This window comes from Oppia nitens, unplaced genomic scaffold (genome assembly GCF_028296485.1).
Source record: "Oppia nitens isolate AA-2021 unplaced genomic scaffold, nextdenovo-longstitch-racon4-pilon3 scaffold13_pilon_pilon_pilon, whole genome shotgun sequence".
Lineage (NCBI taxonomy): Eukaryota > Metazoa > Arthropoda > Arachnida > Sarcoptiformes > Oppiidae > Oppia > Oppia nitens.
The window spans coordinates 847,261-863,370 of NW_026533192.1; the positions used below are offsets into that span (position 1 = coordinate 847,261).

Sequence of the window (16,110 nt, forward strand, 5' to 3'; positions counted from 1 at the left end):
TTAATATATTAAATAATAATAATAATAATAATTTATTCATTTTTGTTGTCGTTGTTGTCTATGAAATCTATATAATAGTCTTTCCATAACACTTGCACGGGTAAGACCTGTTTCCTGTGTGGGCTCGGGTGGCATTTGATCCAACACTGGTTGCAACTCAGTCAACACTTGTTCAATGTTTACATACCTTTTCTCATCCATTTTTGCCACAATAGTTCTTAGCTGTTGTTCAGTTCCCGGCGTACGAATAATTGACTGATTAAGTATTGCCCGAAATGCTGGCGCCAGACGCCAGATATCACTGGTTTCGGTGACACCTCTGCCACGAGTTTTGGTTGTACTCTCTTCTGCGGCGCCAAAGTCTACAAGTTTGACCACTCGTCGATCGGGTTGTCGTGAATCTGGTATATGAAACATAATGTTACCAAACTGTAGATCCTTATGTATAATATTGTTTTGATGAGCAAACTGTAACCCAAAGAGCAGCTGTCGGTATATTGAGCTCACCTGCCAATCGACAAACCGGCGATTCTTGCGCTGCATTTCGCGCAAACAGTCTGCCAGTGATCCGCCGTTGAGATACTCGAGAACTATATACTGGTGTCCCATCAAAGTCAACGTTGTGTAGAACTCGACAATATTTGGATGATTTAATAGCACCAGATGTTGTGCCTCATCCATACCGGAGCGCGACATCGGCTCTTTGAGACGCTTTATGGCACATAGTTTGCCAGAAAGTGATCTCTCAATATAAACATTGTTTTCGTTGTCAGTAAAAGTACGGGCGTTGACTACCGGTTCCAGACCTTGATTGGGATAAAATTTATAGGCTCTGTCATTACACACACCCTTGTAAACTACACCCATTCTACCGGAACCGAGTGTTGGACCAATATCATAGCCATTTTGACTGAGAAGATGTCTTTCTTCATCAGATACTACCTGACCAGTTGATGGACCAGCCATTTGTCCGGTAATGTGATTTATACTAATTGTTACATAAAATTTTTAATTTATAATAAAATTTTATTACTTTAAAAAATTACTCAAAAAAAGTTGTTAAATTTAATTTTTACATTCAATCACTATATAATTTCATAAATAATACTAAAACTAATTTATACTATTTTATAATTTGGATCAATTATTTGTATATGAATGAGCATATTCATTAAATCTAAATATTTTTACTAATTTAACTTATTTTATAACTCAAAAAATAACATATTAAAATTTATCTTTATTTATACCATACCATAAATCAAATATATATAAATAGTTTTATAAAAATAATTAGACATGGGTTTAATTTATGGTTTAATTTTAAAAAAATGATTTTGATATAATGTAAAATGAAAAATATGATATTACCGGTAATATACTTAAAAATGTTAATGATTTAAAAACTACAATAATATTAATAAATATATAATTAATAAGAATATACTGTAAAAATAATATTAAAAACCATTACAAATATAATCGACAAAAAAACAATTTGTTAAACAATAATCAATACTATGACTAACTGTATCTCTTTTTTCGTTTCTTTTTCTTCTTTTTATGTGAATTGATGTCTAATTGTGAGTCTAATTGATGTGTATTATAAGCCTTCCTCTTAGTGGCCGTTCGTTTGTCGGTCGAAACTGAAGATGTGTTGGATGTCGTTGTTGTTGTCGACGACGAGACTGGTTTTGATCGGCAAACTTGTCGACTATTTTTGTTAATAATTGTTTGATTATCTTCAGGTATATCCAAAATAATACTGTTGTCATCGCCGTTGTCTTCATTTCTTTCGTCGTTGTCGTCATCGGAATCCGAGACGAGATCTATGACTTCTAGTTCATCAATGGACTGGTTTTGTCTTTCAGAAGTCAATTGTTTATCCAAATTATTAATATTAGGTTTAATGTCTTCAATCACTAGTTGGTGGTCATCATTACCGTCGGAGTCAACATCGCTGGTCTCATGTTTTTCACAGGTTGTTGTCAGTTGTCGCCGAAGAGAAGTCATACCAAACACTTCATAATAGTCTTCATTGATTTTTTGTTGTGTTTCGCGGATAAACTTACAATACGTTTGGTCAGTGCATACCATTTTAGGTACCGTTTTGCCCGAATAGTAGACATGATTTACTGGCCGTATAAACACTGGCGTCACCCGTCGGATACCATTTTTGTAGATCACTTCTAGTTGTTTGTAGACCCGTATCACTAATTGCCACTCTTTTTTCGTCCGCCGACTCATTATCCGTGCGGTCGGCGATTGCCGACACAATCGATAGTCACAACCAAACAATTAATAGTTATATTTGTTGTAAAAGTTTTTTAATTCAATACTTTTTGTTTATAAATTAGCGCCGATTTCGGTGATAATGGTTTGAAAACAATTGGATCAATTCAAGTGATTGGACGACATTTTGAAACTTAACTATACTATCATTACTTTGTACGTACTTTTAGTGCACGTGTGCTGAATATCGCGTGTAAAGTGTTGTCTTAACGTTTGCATCATTTAGTCAATCAATTTGTTTTTATTGTAATTAATAAATAAATCATTAAATAATAACTTTTATCAACATTTCATTGATAACAACAAAACTATTGGCACTCATGTTGTTGTTGTTGTTATTATTGTTAACGAGTGTTAGATAAATGTGTTATCTATCAACTGTTATCAGTACTATAGTTAGCACTGTTTGTTTGATATTGTTTAGTGTATTGATCTAAATAGTTATGCCATCTATAGGTGTGAATGTAATTAATTAATAATTTGCAAATTAACTACATTTTTAAAGTTAAATCTAAATTATATTACAAATTATTAAAAACAAATTTCAATTCATTTATATTTTTTTTATAATTATATAAACATATATTTATATTTTTTTAAAGAAAATTAAAGTTTATACATAAAATATGATATCAAAGTTAAGATATAAAATATGGTATTTTTTTCTTAAAATAAATTATATGATATTTTTATAATTAAAAAAAATTATTAATAAATAAATGAATTCATTGAGAAAAATAATAATAATAATAAAATTATGAATTAGTTTTGTTTAACCAATTAATTAGTGAGAAAATAAAATGAGTTTTCAAACGGTTAGGTTTTGAGGAATAGTTGTTTTTTTATCATTTATTTAGACAGCCTTTGAATCTCTGGTTTTCATCCAAACCTGAGCGTCGATGTGTTTATTGGCGTCGATGTGTAAGAGCTGACACTTGTCATCGAGACTACAGTTAGTTGTCCGCCAGTAATAACACTCACCCTTATTATCTGCCGGTTGTTTCGGTCGACAAAACTTGAGCTCCGGCTGGTCATTGGTCGGCGCAAAGTACAGCCGAATTGGCAACGGTTCGCCCCTTTGATAGCAACAAATGTCGGCCAAAGCGACACCTTGTAAACCGGCGATGGCCTCCACGGGCGACACAGGATTGTCATAGTATACCCAAATAGTGGTCCGCGAATTGCGCATCGGTTCCAGTGATTTGACTTTGCCGTAGACACTGAATCTCTTGAGAAGTGCTTTCTTGTAGTCTGCGATCACGTTCTCTACTCTCAGTCCGTTATAATTCCAAATGTTTGTCGGCTTATGTAGTCTATCGTCGGATCTCAAGACCACCGGAGCTGTCATTTGGTTCGTTGGCTTTAAGTAATCGTTGATTTCTAAGTTTGTCTTCGCTTTTTGCGGCGGAATATCCGATGATTGTGTTGGTATCGATTCAACCACTTGAGCCCATTTACGGGCTTTGTCTGCATATCGAAAACCCGGTTCATATTGAGTGGTCAAATCCTCTCCGCCAATACTCGTTAGATTGGGAAAAGTGTCGTTATTGTCATCACTGTTGTCATCATCGGCGGTCAAATCCGAAGTGTAACCGTTATTATTGGCAGTGTTTGCGTCAACATAGTTATCAACTGGTAATTGATTGGCATTGTTATAGACGTCTTCATTAGTTGCAGCGGTGGCCAGTAGTTGGTCAATGGCTTCACGAATTGAGTCTGAAGTCATCGCTGATTTGATGGCCATTTCTCGATCAAAGCCCATATCCTGTAGTGCTTCACAACGAACTTGTATTAAGTCTCGTCTTGTTTCCGGACAATTGGGGTTTGTTTTTAATACCATTTTATATGTTTCCTCTGCTCTCTGATACTCTCGAAGTCCAGTCAATGCCCGAGCCTTTCGAAAGTAACACTTCTCGATATTTGGCTGCTGTTTGATGGCCTCCTCTGAGTCGGTAAACGCCAAATGAAAGAGATCTATCTTTTCATAACAATAGGCGCGATTCAAATAAAATCGGTAATCAAATGGATATAAATCGATGGCCCGCGAGTATAGTTCAATGGCCGCGTAGTAGTGACCTGACTCGGCTTTCTTGTTGGCCTCGGCTGCCATTATAACTGCTTCGTGTCTCGACATACCAGTGCTTATAAATTATTTTGTGGTATCAATTGAAATATTTGATTTATGACCAAAAAAAGACAAACTAAGTATAAAACACAGTTTAAGGCAAACACTTATAATATTAGACTTTAATTAAAATAATATTTTGTTAGTTTCTAAAATATTTATAACGGTTTTAGTGGTTCAGTAAATAACTGTTTTATTTAACATTTAATAATAATGAAAAATAATTGTTTTAAAGTGTGAATTAAAGTACTGCGAGCTAATGATATTATCAAATAATTTTTAATTACATCCATTGTTAAGTTGCGTGAAAATTCATCTAAAAGCTTAAAATTAAAAATTTTAATTGTTTTTTTAAACTGAAAAATTATCAAATAGTCGAAAACTGATCTCAAAACTCAAGTGATTCCCCTTATAATCACAGACAGTGAAGACCACTAAATATATCAATCCATCAAACAGTTAATTATGAAGAACAGTAGTGACAGTCAATCCAGAGATGATAGAAACGAGAAAAGACAGTCCGGTTTGAATGCTCCGCGAAAGCCATCAACTGAATCAACAATATCAGTGACCGATCAGACCAGTGGAAAGTATACCACAACCAATAGTAGCCAACCCGAGGGCGCGGATGACAGTAAAACTATCATCAGTTATGGTGTGGACGTTCACAACACTGTGGCTATTCTAATGATTTGTCGCCAACATATGACTATGGCTTTGAAACAAATTAGTCCATCGAAATGTGGTCAATGGTTCCCGTGGGCAGCGGTCAAGAAGGGACAGACATGGAGTGACAGTTATAAGGAATTGATTGCACCCATTGCTGATGATTTGAAAAAATTGAAGGCTTGTGTCGACATTAAACAACGATATCAAATGTATGGATCAATGGCTGCTATTCCGCAATACAATGAATCCGTAAAACTGTTTGTATTTGAAGCTGAAGTGAAACACGTGTCCGAAACAGCCAAATGTTTTGATACTCCCGTCGGCTATCAATGGGTGCCAATTCAAAACGTGTCAAACAGTTGTGATGTGTGGGGAGCTGAACCTTCAATATTGGCCGATATCTTAGCGAACAGATCGCCAATTAAAGAAAATTTTTACGAAATCAGTCTCAAACAGATCATGAGATATACGCCAAAAGAGATTAAAGGACAGACATCTCAGGAAGAGCTAATCAAATGTGTCGGCGTTACTGAAAAAGATATAATTAAATTGTATGAACAATACTTACAACAGTGCGCGCCGTCTAATATAATGGGTTTTAAGGCTTTCATAGACTATATGACAAAGTTGTCACTTCCCGGCAAAAGTGAATCGTCGTATACAATGGACAGTTGGGCTCTGTTTCGGTCGATGGCCAGAGACAAACCATATGTGACATTCAATGAACTTCTATTGGGAATGTGTGCGCTCGACATGAATGCAATCCATGGAGGAAAAGTAGGTGAAATTAGAGCCAGTTTTTTATACTTCTACTATGCGATCACCAACTGTTCCAAAGGTCTGACTGACGAAGAGATGATAAAATTGCTTTTTGATATCCGGCTCACAGAAAACAAAACCGATTCAAAAGGATTGGATGAAGAACTGAAAAAAGTGTATCAATTAATCGGTGTCGAGTCGGGTGGTCTCAAAAGACAAAAGTTTTATAAAGCCGTCGGAGAGAAAATAATTAGAGGAACCTCTAAGTTGTATCGGTCGTCCATTTCGCCACTACAAGAGTTTCGCAACAAACAAGTGTTTGAATCGTTGTCTCTCAAAGAGACGCCATCACTTAAACAACAGGAACAAGTAGTGGGCAGTTGTCCCAAATGTCGTCTAAAGAACTATACATTAGCTGTCCATACGGTGCGCCTATCGATCAGTGGGTTTATTGTTGAGCCGCAAGAAAATAGGAATCAGTCGGATATTAAACGTATGAACAAAACACTGAAAAAGATGTCCAACCAGTGCTTCACTGATAAAACCAATGCTAACATTATTTTGGATTCTTTGCGGGAATTCAGTCGTTTGCTATTCAACTTTGACAGGACAGGTGGCGGACAAAACATTGGTCAAAATGGCGGAGGAATGGCCGCAACTGGTCGTACCGGAGCTGGACCTACAGGAGACAATACTATCAATTGGACGAATCAAAAAGGAAGACTCAAAGGTTTAGATAAATTGACAAAACTGTGCGAAGAGGCGGTGACAGTATTTCAAAGGGAAAGTCGTGTCATACATGTGTCATCACCAGTGTTCGTGTTGGGCGACATTCACGGCAATCTACACGACCTCATGATATACGAGCGCAGTCTATGGAAAATGGGACCGACATGTGTTGCCTCCAATTTCTTATTTTTAGGCGATTACGTGGACAGAGGAGACTATAGCATTGAATGCATAACATATCTATTGTGTCATAAGGTTTTGTGTCCCAACAAATATTTTCTACTCCGAGGAAACCATGAGTTGAGATCAGTTAACTCTTCGTTTACATTCAGCAAAGAGTGCGTCGAAAAGTTCGGTGCAATCGATGGTCAAAAGCTTTGGGAAACTTTTAATAAAGTCTTTGACTTTATGCCGATCTGTGCCGTCATTGATGACAGCATATTCTGTGCACACGGAGGTATACCCACATCGGCACTCAGATTACATGAATTGAGTTCAATACCGATTCCACTGCGAGAACCAGAAAACGAGAGTCAGATTGCGTGGCAGATCCTGTGGAACGATCCGGTGACCAGTCAGGAGTTCCGCGACTACCAAGAAGTGTTACGTCAACATCACGGACACAGTGTCAACAATTTCACGGGTTTCCTACCGAACACTAAACGAGGAACAGCTTTCTATTACTCTGACGAAGCGCTCGACAAGTTTTTATCCGTCAATCAACTCAGTCATGTCATCCGCGCCCACGAAGTCATACCAAATGGTTACGCCTTTCATATGGGAGGCAAATGTCTAACAGTGTTCAGTAGCAGTAAATATTGTGGCGGTCTTAACGAGTCGGCTGTCGTTATGGTCAACGATGAAAAAATACGAGTCATTAAAATTGATACCAATTATTGAGAGAAGACCACCAATACATCAGATATCACTCATTTGGTAAGAATTATGTCACTTATAGTTAGTTTTACTCAACAAATAAACTAAAATTTCAGTAAAGAAGAAATAAAGTATTTTGGATTTTTAAAAATGATAATAAAGTTTTATTAAAAGTAAATGTTTTTATATAATTTACTATTATTTTGTATATTAATTTTAAAATTTCATTCAACCATACGTAAAAATAATCCTATTTAACATGTTTTATATTTTTATGCGATAATTTTATAATTAAATCTGCATATGGCTTTGAATTTTAAGACACATTTATTGAATAATAAATAATATAAATTAAAGTTTATAAGTATACACTGTATATATGACTGAAAAATTCATAAAATATTATAAGTATACTATATTTGATTAATGGCATTGGAATTAATAGTAAAATTTTAAAATTTTTTTATTCATTCAATGAATTATAGCTTTATTTCACTTAAACTTATATAAATATATATATAAACTTAAAACTAATGGATAGTTATGTAAATGGATGAGCGCATGGCATACAGTGGACATATCGTCACCCAAATCAAGCCTCCAATGATCGGCTCATTCCGTGTCTGACATTCATTTAAAATCAAGATTTTTCTCTTTTTTCATCAAAAAATATATATTTTATTGTTTTCAAGTGTTTTAAATGATTATGTTTTATATAAAATATTTTGTTATTTATTAATTTTTTAATTTTTGAAAAATAAAATCAGTATTACTTATTATTTAGTGATTTTAATTGTTTTAAGTGATTCTTTTAAAAAACTTTATTTCATAACTTTGCTATAATTATTTAATTTTAATATAAATATCATTTAATAAACTCATTATTTTTATCAATTTATTTTATGAACAATTAAATAATATATGTATATTGATATTTAATAATTTTATTTTTACAAAAATATGTAAGTATTAATATTAATAATATATATAATAATTTTATTTGTATATTTTTGACATTTATATAATATAAGCTTCAAATAGTCAATAGTTTTTATTTGAAACATTTGTTTAATTTATTTTATTTAAATAGACAAAAACCCCGTATTTGTTCAAAATATAATGATAATTGTCTCATTGTATTTAAATTAGTTTATTATTATTTTTTTTGGAAATTATTTGCTATAAAAATGTTTTTACGATAAAATATACTTAAACTACAATTTTCTGTTTATAAAATAAATCTAAATTTAGACGATTATTATTGTTAAAACTAAAGTTTAATTACAAAATTTTTGAAATAATTTAAAGTTATAAAGAGCCGGAAATAGTTAAAATAACTTATAATTAGATCAATTGAAATCATTTTTTTGTGAATTATCTCACATTTTGTGAAAAATTATTTTTTATAACTGTAATTATCAACAAATTAGATCCTTTTAAATGATTACTTAAGTGTGATGTCAATTGTGATCACAGGAATTAATGTCTCGGATAATGCTATTTAACAAATGTCTTAATAAATGTCATTAAATGCTTGGTTTATAATCTAATGTTATAATTCTCAACTGAGTTGTCAAATGAGAAATTTTTTGTTTCATTTTATTTTGGTGTCTTTAATGTGTATGTGTGTGAAAGAGAGAGAGAGAGAGAGAGAGAGAGAGAGAGAGAGAGAGAGAAAGAGAGAGAGAGAGAGAGTCTGAATTTGTTTTACAAACTATTTGTTGGTAAAGTTAATTAAAACTTTAAAATTACTTAAATTGATACCCAATGTAAACATACATTAATTATGAGTAAACAGAATTAATCATTTTTGTTGAAATTTATTACATAAACACATCTGTTATAATTAACATTTATTTAAATTTAATTATAGAAAATATTTAACTTTATTAAACTTATATTTATAATAAAAATAATTATTATCAACATTAGCATCATTATTTTTATTTTTTACTAAAATAATAGATAATCAATATACAAAAATAATAAATTTCTAAAATATTTATAATTAGGTAAATGCATATAAATTTTTATTAATTATTGACTGTTTTATATTAATATTTTAAAGAAAATATTTGCATTCATTTGAATTGATTAATATTCAAACATTTTAAAATCATTTATCATTTATATTAATTAATGATGTTTTTTCTAATAAAATCACAAATATATATAATATTTGACAATATCAACAAAAATTAATATTATTCATAAATTTTATAATTTTATTTAAAAACGTAAAAACTTCAGTTATTTATATATATGATATATATTACAAATTTTGCATTTACAACATTTTCATTTTTTTGAATATTTAAGATTATGAAATTATACATTATTTATTATCAGAATTTTATAAATTAAGTTATAAAACATTTTACTTATAATAATAGTATTGTATTATATGATAACATTATATTATATCAATTTAGCAAACTTTAGCTATAATACATGATAGTCAAACTCTTTTTATTATTAAAAAAAAATTTAACAAATGGTATATTGAAATAATTTGTATGAGATTTGCATTATTATAAGCTACAAATGATAAAATTAATAAATTATTTAGTTTAATATTGTACATTTTCCATGTCTACAGTATAGTGAAAATTGATAGCATAAAAATTAGTATAATATTATAAAATAAGTGTTGAAATTTGATAAAAATACCTGACATTATATAACTATTTTTTTTGTCTATTGCATAGAAATATAAAAATTAATATATATTTATTGAATGCTGTAATTTTAATCCGGTTTAATAAAAGCAACCAATCATTGACATTAAAACCAGGGTGTGTCCATCCATTGGCTATTATCACAGATTATTTGACAATATTGTATATAAAATAGTTTCTCAGCGCATAATTCCTTATAATATACATTTTTCCCAAATATTTCATTTATTAAAAAATAGTATATATGTTTTTGGCATTTTTAGATATATCTATGAATATTAAAAATATATATATAATTAAATATTAATTAAATTAATGAATATAATGTATTGTTCAAATTATAGTACCGTTTTTATATTGATATAAACAATATAATTGGCAAACGATGGTAAATGTGGTAATTGATGCCAACAATCCATATATAGTTTCCCGATTCATGTTATGTATAGATTTTATACAAACTTTAAAATAATTAATGAATTTCCACTCATTGTTTGTGATATAATCAGTGCAGTCAATTAAAAGTTTTAAATTATTTGGTTGACACTAAATAAATATAAACAATTTATAGTTTCTCTAAAAAAATATTATTTTTATTGACAGTAATTACTTACATTATTACTTAGATATTGTTCAGGAGTCCAACAATATTTAATAATATGATTTATTTGAAATATTATAATTATGCCATCAATTGGCTCCAAAAGGAAGCCATCACCCTTTGAAAGCCAACTTTCCTGTGCTATTATTGTTAAGATTTTCAAACTTGGATCCAATTGTTTGAGGGATAGACCCTTCAGATGTTGCCATTTACTTTCATTAAGTGGTCTTCCGTTTAAGTTGTTATCAAATTCATACAAACGACTATTTGTGTGAAACCCTATCCGATTACGAGGTATTTGTTCAACAAATATTACATACTTTCCAGTGTATTGTTGACTATTTGGTACATAAGCGAGTGATGGTTTAAAATTAACAAATTCTACATTTGTTTTGTTAATTGTGAGAAATTCTTTAATTTTGTACTCGTTTTCAGACTGACCTATTCTTAACTTAAAATCAATTAGTGTTTTATTTAGCTGTAAACAAATATAATATAATATTAAAATATTAATATTTAAAAATATTTTAATTAAAACCTTAACTTACATTTATAAGTCCATAAACACAGTATTGTTGAAAAGGTCTCCACAAGCAAAAAGCCATTGAGTATTGATTGTTCAACCATTTGGAGTGTCGACTCTCTGTCTTTAACATCATTGTCTCTGATCTATTGACCCGATTGTAGGTAAAGTCTATATCCCAATAGTTACTATCTATGAACAGATAGGGCATAGATTCAGGTGCTCTCAGTTTGATTTGTTTTATAGCATATCCTATGCTATGCTTGTTATTCACAAATGCATCACAAAAGTGAACACAATTACAAAATTCTTGAAAATAAGATAATATTGTGTTCAATACTATTATATTTAAAATAGAATTAATTAGTAAATTAGTAGATAATTAGTAAACAAAATATTCTTTAATTTTAATAATATTTACCTAAAAATATTTTTTTTGTTTTTAATTTAACCATTTTACTATATAGTGATAATAAAATACAAACTAATATCAAAAGGAAATTTTTTTTTATAAAATCTTAATCTAAGATAGCATTGAATTTATATTATTTTAAAAATTTATGTCTAGAAAATATATAATAGATAAATAACTCGTTTTGTCGATATAATAATGCAATCATTCATTTATATTGTTTGCTATTATTTTTTCCGAGAAAAACACTACGAAAATAATAATATTTAAGAAATTTCAGGGAAAGTGACTAAACTTTATGTATAGCACACACTTAAACATGGGTTTGGTTTGTGTCTTAGGTGTAATACAACCTAAATGTATTACATTGTATACAATCCATTGGTTTAAGCCATTGAATGTTTCAATCAAACATTACATTAAGAGATAAAAACTAGTTTTGAAGGTTAACTCAACAATGCATAACACTTTTTTTATAATATATTTTATAATAATCTTAATACTATATATACAGTATATAAGATTGATACTGATGAATCATTTGAAATTATATACATTGTATAATTTTTTTTATTGAAAAATATAGTCAAAATAATGCATTATAAAAATGGCAGATAAATATTATTTTTAATTTATATTAAATTTATTATTTCTGATAAAGGTCATTTATAATAAAATTATTCATGTTATATAATATTTTCATTTTTAATAAAAGATAAGACATAAATTTTTTATTGTTAACTATTTTCATAAAAGTTTTTTATTATAAATTAAATTGATTCTTTTAATATTAAACTTATTTTATAATATCCTATTTAAACTAAAAGCGATAAAATTAAGCAATATATATATATATATATATATATATATATATATATAAATTTGTCTATTTTGTGAATAATATAATTTTATTATAAAATTACTTATTTCTACTGTATATAAATTATAATACAGTGTATTTATACATATATTACATTGTATAATATAAAGATAAACTCTCTAAAAGTTTTATTTATCTTGTTATAAAATTGTTTGCTATAATATATTAAAATAAATAAGATTAAATATTTTTTATTTATTTTTTTATTAAATACTAAAAATACTTATAATTATAAAACTTTTTTATTAAAACGAAAATTGGATAAAATATATCGCCTTTGCAATCCATTTATTAAATTTTTCTATAAAAAAAATTATAAAAAAGTGTAAAAATTATTATTAATTTGCACTTCAAGAGACAATTGATTAACAGTTATTTTAGTTTTAATTCACAAAATTAATGTCTCTAAGTCTCTAAGTGTCACAAAATATATTTATTATTATTATTTGGGATTTTCGGCACAATTGTCATTAGTCTGACCTTCGGCTACCACTTCTGACAGTTGATCTTCCAGTACTTCCAGATCGATATCACCGTTGTTTTTGTTAATTTCTTCATTGGTTTTGTTTTTTATGTGATTATTAAACAACAGTCGGAAACACAAACACATAAAATATATAAAATAAATAGTAATAAATAAAAAATTATACACTAAATCCTACTATAGAAACAATAATAGAAAATCTATAAATTGATTTATAATAGGGTTTATATTTTTTATGATTATGATTATTATTTTTGTTATGATTTTCACGTTCAATGGGTGTTAACACTTACTGTATTTGATGGCCTTATAAATTACTGCACCTATTAATAAGGAGACTACCAGTGCAGTGATGCCAACGATAGCATAAATCCAGGCTTTACTGGCAACGGTGTTGTCGTGTTTATTATAACTATCATCACTTCCTAATGGTTGGGCAGTTATATCATCATTAATTACTAGTGGATCGGTGGTAACAACGTCTTCGGAAAAGTTAGGAAAGTTTTCTAACAATTCAATGTCCGTGTCGTTGATATATATATGTTGGTGTTGTTGGGTTTCGGGTGTTGTTGTTATAATATTGACTGTAGTATTGGTACAGTCAATCAATGTCTTTAAATTTGCAGTTTTGCACTAAAAATTTTACATAAATAAAATCAATTTATGAGTTTTACATAATTAATAAACAAACAAACACAGTATTAAAGGCTCACATTATCACTTAGTTTGGTGTCGGGTGTCCAACAATATTTGATAATTTTGTCAAACTTGAAGACTAACATTAATCCATTAATATATCCAAGTGTTAAGTTTTTATTTCTAGCCAACCCTTCCTGACCCCAAACAGACAACAGTACCAGATTTTGGTCTAATTCTGTGAGTACTTTTGGATAGATATCATCGCAATAGGTTAGGTTACATACGACATAACGGCCCTTAAAATTGTCGTCAAACTCATACAACCGAGTGTTTGTTACAAAATGATTAAAACTGACACTTTTTTGTTCAACAAAAACTGCATATTTTCCTGTAAACTGTCCACCGTTTGGCACAAATACTATCGACGGATCAAAATTATCGTTAAACTCGATACTGGTTTCGGCTATCTTGTCGTAACCTTTGACCCTACGATCATGTTGTGCATGTGGCACACGTACCCTGAAGTCTATTAGCGTTTTATTACTCTGATTGTTAAATAAAATCAAACAAACAATAATAAATAATAAAAACAATTTATTGTATAAAAAAGGACGGTTAGATTTCTTAGCTTAAAATTAGTTACATTTATGAGTCCAAAAACACAGTACTGTTCTATTGGTCGCCACAAACACAGAGCCATTGAATAATGACTTCCGTACCAGTGCTGAGATTGTCTGCTCTCTGTGCGCCACAAACTAACCGATTTAAGTGTGTGATCGATATTGTTGTCAAACTCCAGGTCCCAGTAATGGGTGCCAATAAACATGTAATAAACTGAATCCCTTTCATCCAGTTTTAGTCGTCTAAATCCGTAGTGAATTTGCTGACCGTTTTCTAAATAAGTCTCACAAAAGTCAAGTGTCGACACTGGGATCTCAAACAACGACACTATTAATAAAATTACTATTGAATATGATATCCACATTTGTATAATATAATTATTATGTTGAAGATAAATAAAAAACAATCGAATATAAATAAAATGATTAAATTAAAAAATACTTGTTTTAAAAACTAAGCAAATTTATACATTATTATAATTATTTTTATTTACAAAATTACAATAATTGCATAAAATTAAAAATCAACAGCATTTCCAAAAAATATAGTGGAAATCATTAAACTTTGAAATCCAATGTCAAAACTATCAGTTGATAAAAATGTTATTCTATTTAATAATAGCAATATTTGTCTAAATATTTTTGGTGTATATATTAATAATATATATTTCAATGACGGGGATCATATCAATTTGTTTACTTAAAAGACTAGCAATTTATTATAAATTTTTTTGGTGAGAYATGAGATTAAATGTAAACATTTATTTTGTGTAATTGTGAATCAGCACTCACGTATTCACATTATTTTATAATTATAATTATAAATGTATAATTTTATATTATATTTATATTAATTATTCTACACTTAATGTACTTAAAGTTAATAAACACATAATTTTAATATATAATAGATAAAACTCATTGATGTATAATAATATAATCTAATAAGTTTAAAACTCAATTTAATACTTAAGTTTAGATATTTTTTAATTTTCAATAATAATAATAATAATGTGTATCACTAATCGGATAAAGTGTATTGAGTTTACTTAAATATATTAAAATGCTTTAAAATACTGCACTTAAAATTTTAAAATGTATAAAATATAAATATATTCACAAAAGTGTAAATAAAATTATTATAATACGTTTCACAAAATGCATAAACAAAAATAAGTTACCATTAAATTATTTTTATATACAGTATTTATTAGTATTATGTATATGACTGTATGATACAGTCTGTATCTTATTATATATATTATATAATCTAATATTATTTATATTATTATATTATGATATCTCTTGCCATTTATGAAATATTATAATTTTTTCTGTGTAAATGTATATCATAAATTAATTAACATTTTTGATATATGATACAAAAATTTATTTTACGTAATTAAAGTAATTAAAATTATAATTTAAAATACTATTTATTTAAAATCAAATAACATAAGTCTTTATAAAATTTAGTTATATAATAATGTATTTTGTTTTTTTATTATATTACTGTAWAAACACTAATTTAATTAATATTTTTATAAAATAAAAAAATAACAATAAAAAAACTAAATTACTATCCGGWATATACTAAAATATCACAAAGTTAGCAACTTTTATAGTTAAGTAAAAACATAATACAGTATAAAAATCAAACAAAATGCTTAATTAAAGTATACAATACATGACATAATTGAAGAATTAATAACAATACAAACACATAGAAATTTATAATAAAAATTTTGTTAGTATTAGGCAAAAGCCTTTGGCGTTTAATTAGCCGCCACAGCAAACATTGAATTTTGTATTTATAATTTAAT

General features: G+C 28.7%; 4 protein-coding genes across 4 annotated transcripts; 1 reads left to right on the forward strand and 3 right to left on the reverse strand.

Moving 5' to 3' along the window:
* Nucleotides 1-36: 36 nt before the first annotated feature.
* On the reverse strand, nucleotides 37-1,566 carry LOC128959817 (serine/threonine-protein kinase MAK-like). Its single transcript, XM_054305836.1, has 2 exons — nucleotides 1,530-1,566; nucleotides 37-988 (listed from the first exon to the last, which is right to left on the reverse strand). The coding sequence occupies exon 2, from the start codon at nucleotides 964-966 to the stop codon at nucleotides 37-39; it is 930 nt and encodes a 309-aa protein (XP_054161811.1). The 5' UTR covers nucleotides 967-988; nucleotides 1,530-1,566.
* Nucleotides 1,567-3,116: 1,550 nt separating this feature from the next.
* On the reverse strand, nucleotides 3,117-5,664 carry LOC128960971 (uncharacterized). Its single transcript, XM_054307162.1, has 2 exons — nucleotides 5,655-5,664; nucleotides 3,117-4,493 (listed from the first exon to the last, which is right to left on the reverse strand). Exon 2 carries the CDS (start codon nucleotides 4,424-4,426, stop codon nucleotides 3,146-3,148), a length of 1,281 nt encoding a protein of 426 aa, XP_054163137.1. The 5' UTR covers nucleotides 4,427-4,493; nucleotides 5,655-5,664; the 3' UTR covers nucleotides 3,117-3,145.
* Nucleotides 4,765-7,568, forward strand: LOC128960963 (uncharacterized). Its single transcript, XM_054307150.1, has one exon. The coding sequence runs from the start codon at nucleotides 4,883-4,885 to the stop codon at nucleotides 7,472-7,474; it is 2,592 nt and encodes an 863-aa protein (XP_054163125.1). The 5' UTR covers nucleotides 4,765-4,882; the 3' UTR covers nucleotides 7,475-7,568.
* A 5,366-nt stretch (nucleotides 7,569-12,934) lies between these two features.
* On the reverse strand, nucleotides 12,935-14,814 carry LOC128958570 (uncharacterized). The gene is made up of 4 exons (XM_054304452.1): nucleotides 14,311-14,814; nucleotides 13,742-14,212; nucleotides 13,322-13,661; nucleotides 12,935-13,096 (listed from the first exon to the last, which is right to left on the reverse strand). The coding sequence occupies exons 1-4, from the start codon at nucleotides 14,650-14,652 to the stop codon at nucleotides 12,987-12,989; spliced, it is 1,263 nt and encodes a 420-aa protein (XP_054160427.1). The 5' UTR covers nucleotides 14,653-14,814; the 3' UTR covers nucleotides 12,935-12,986.
* Between the last annotated feature and the right edge of the window lie 1,296 nt (nucleotides 14,815-16,110).

Bases quoted from the DNA above. Each gene is read 5' to 3' on its own strand.
- LOC128960963 (XM_054307150.1), top strand. From the start codon at position 4,883: ATGAAGAACAGTAGTGACAGTCAATCCAGAGATGATAGAAACGAGAAA.
- LOC128958570 (XM_054304452.1), bottom strand. From the start codon at position 14,652: ATGTGGATATCATATTCAATAGTAATTTTATTAATAGTGTCGTTGTTT. The intron at 13,662-13,741 runs GTGAGCCTTTAA...TAAAATTTTTAG, and splicing joins ACACCAAACTAAGTGATAAT to TGCAAAACTGCAAATTTAAA. The intron at 13,097-13,321 runs GTAAGTGTTAAC...AAACCAATGAAG, and splicing joins TTATAAGGCCATCAAATACA to AAATTAACAAAAACAACGGT.
- LOC128960971 (XM_054307162.1), bottom strand. From the start codon at position 4,426: ATGTCGAGACACGAAGCAGTTATAATGGCAGCCGAGGCCAACAAGAAA.
- LOC128959817 (XM_054305836.1), bottom strand. From the start codon at position 966: ATGGCTGGTCCATCAACTGGTCAGGTAGTATCTGATGAAGAAAGACAT.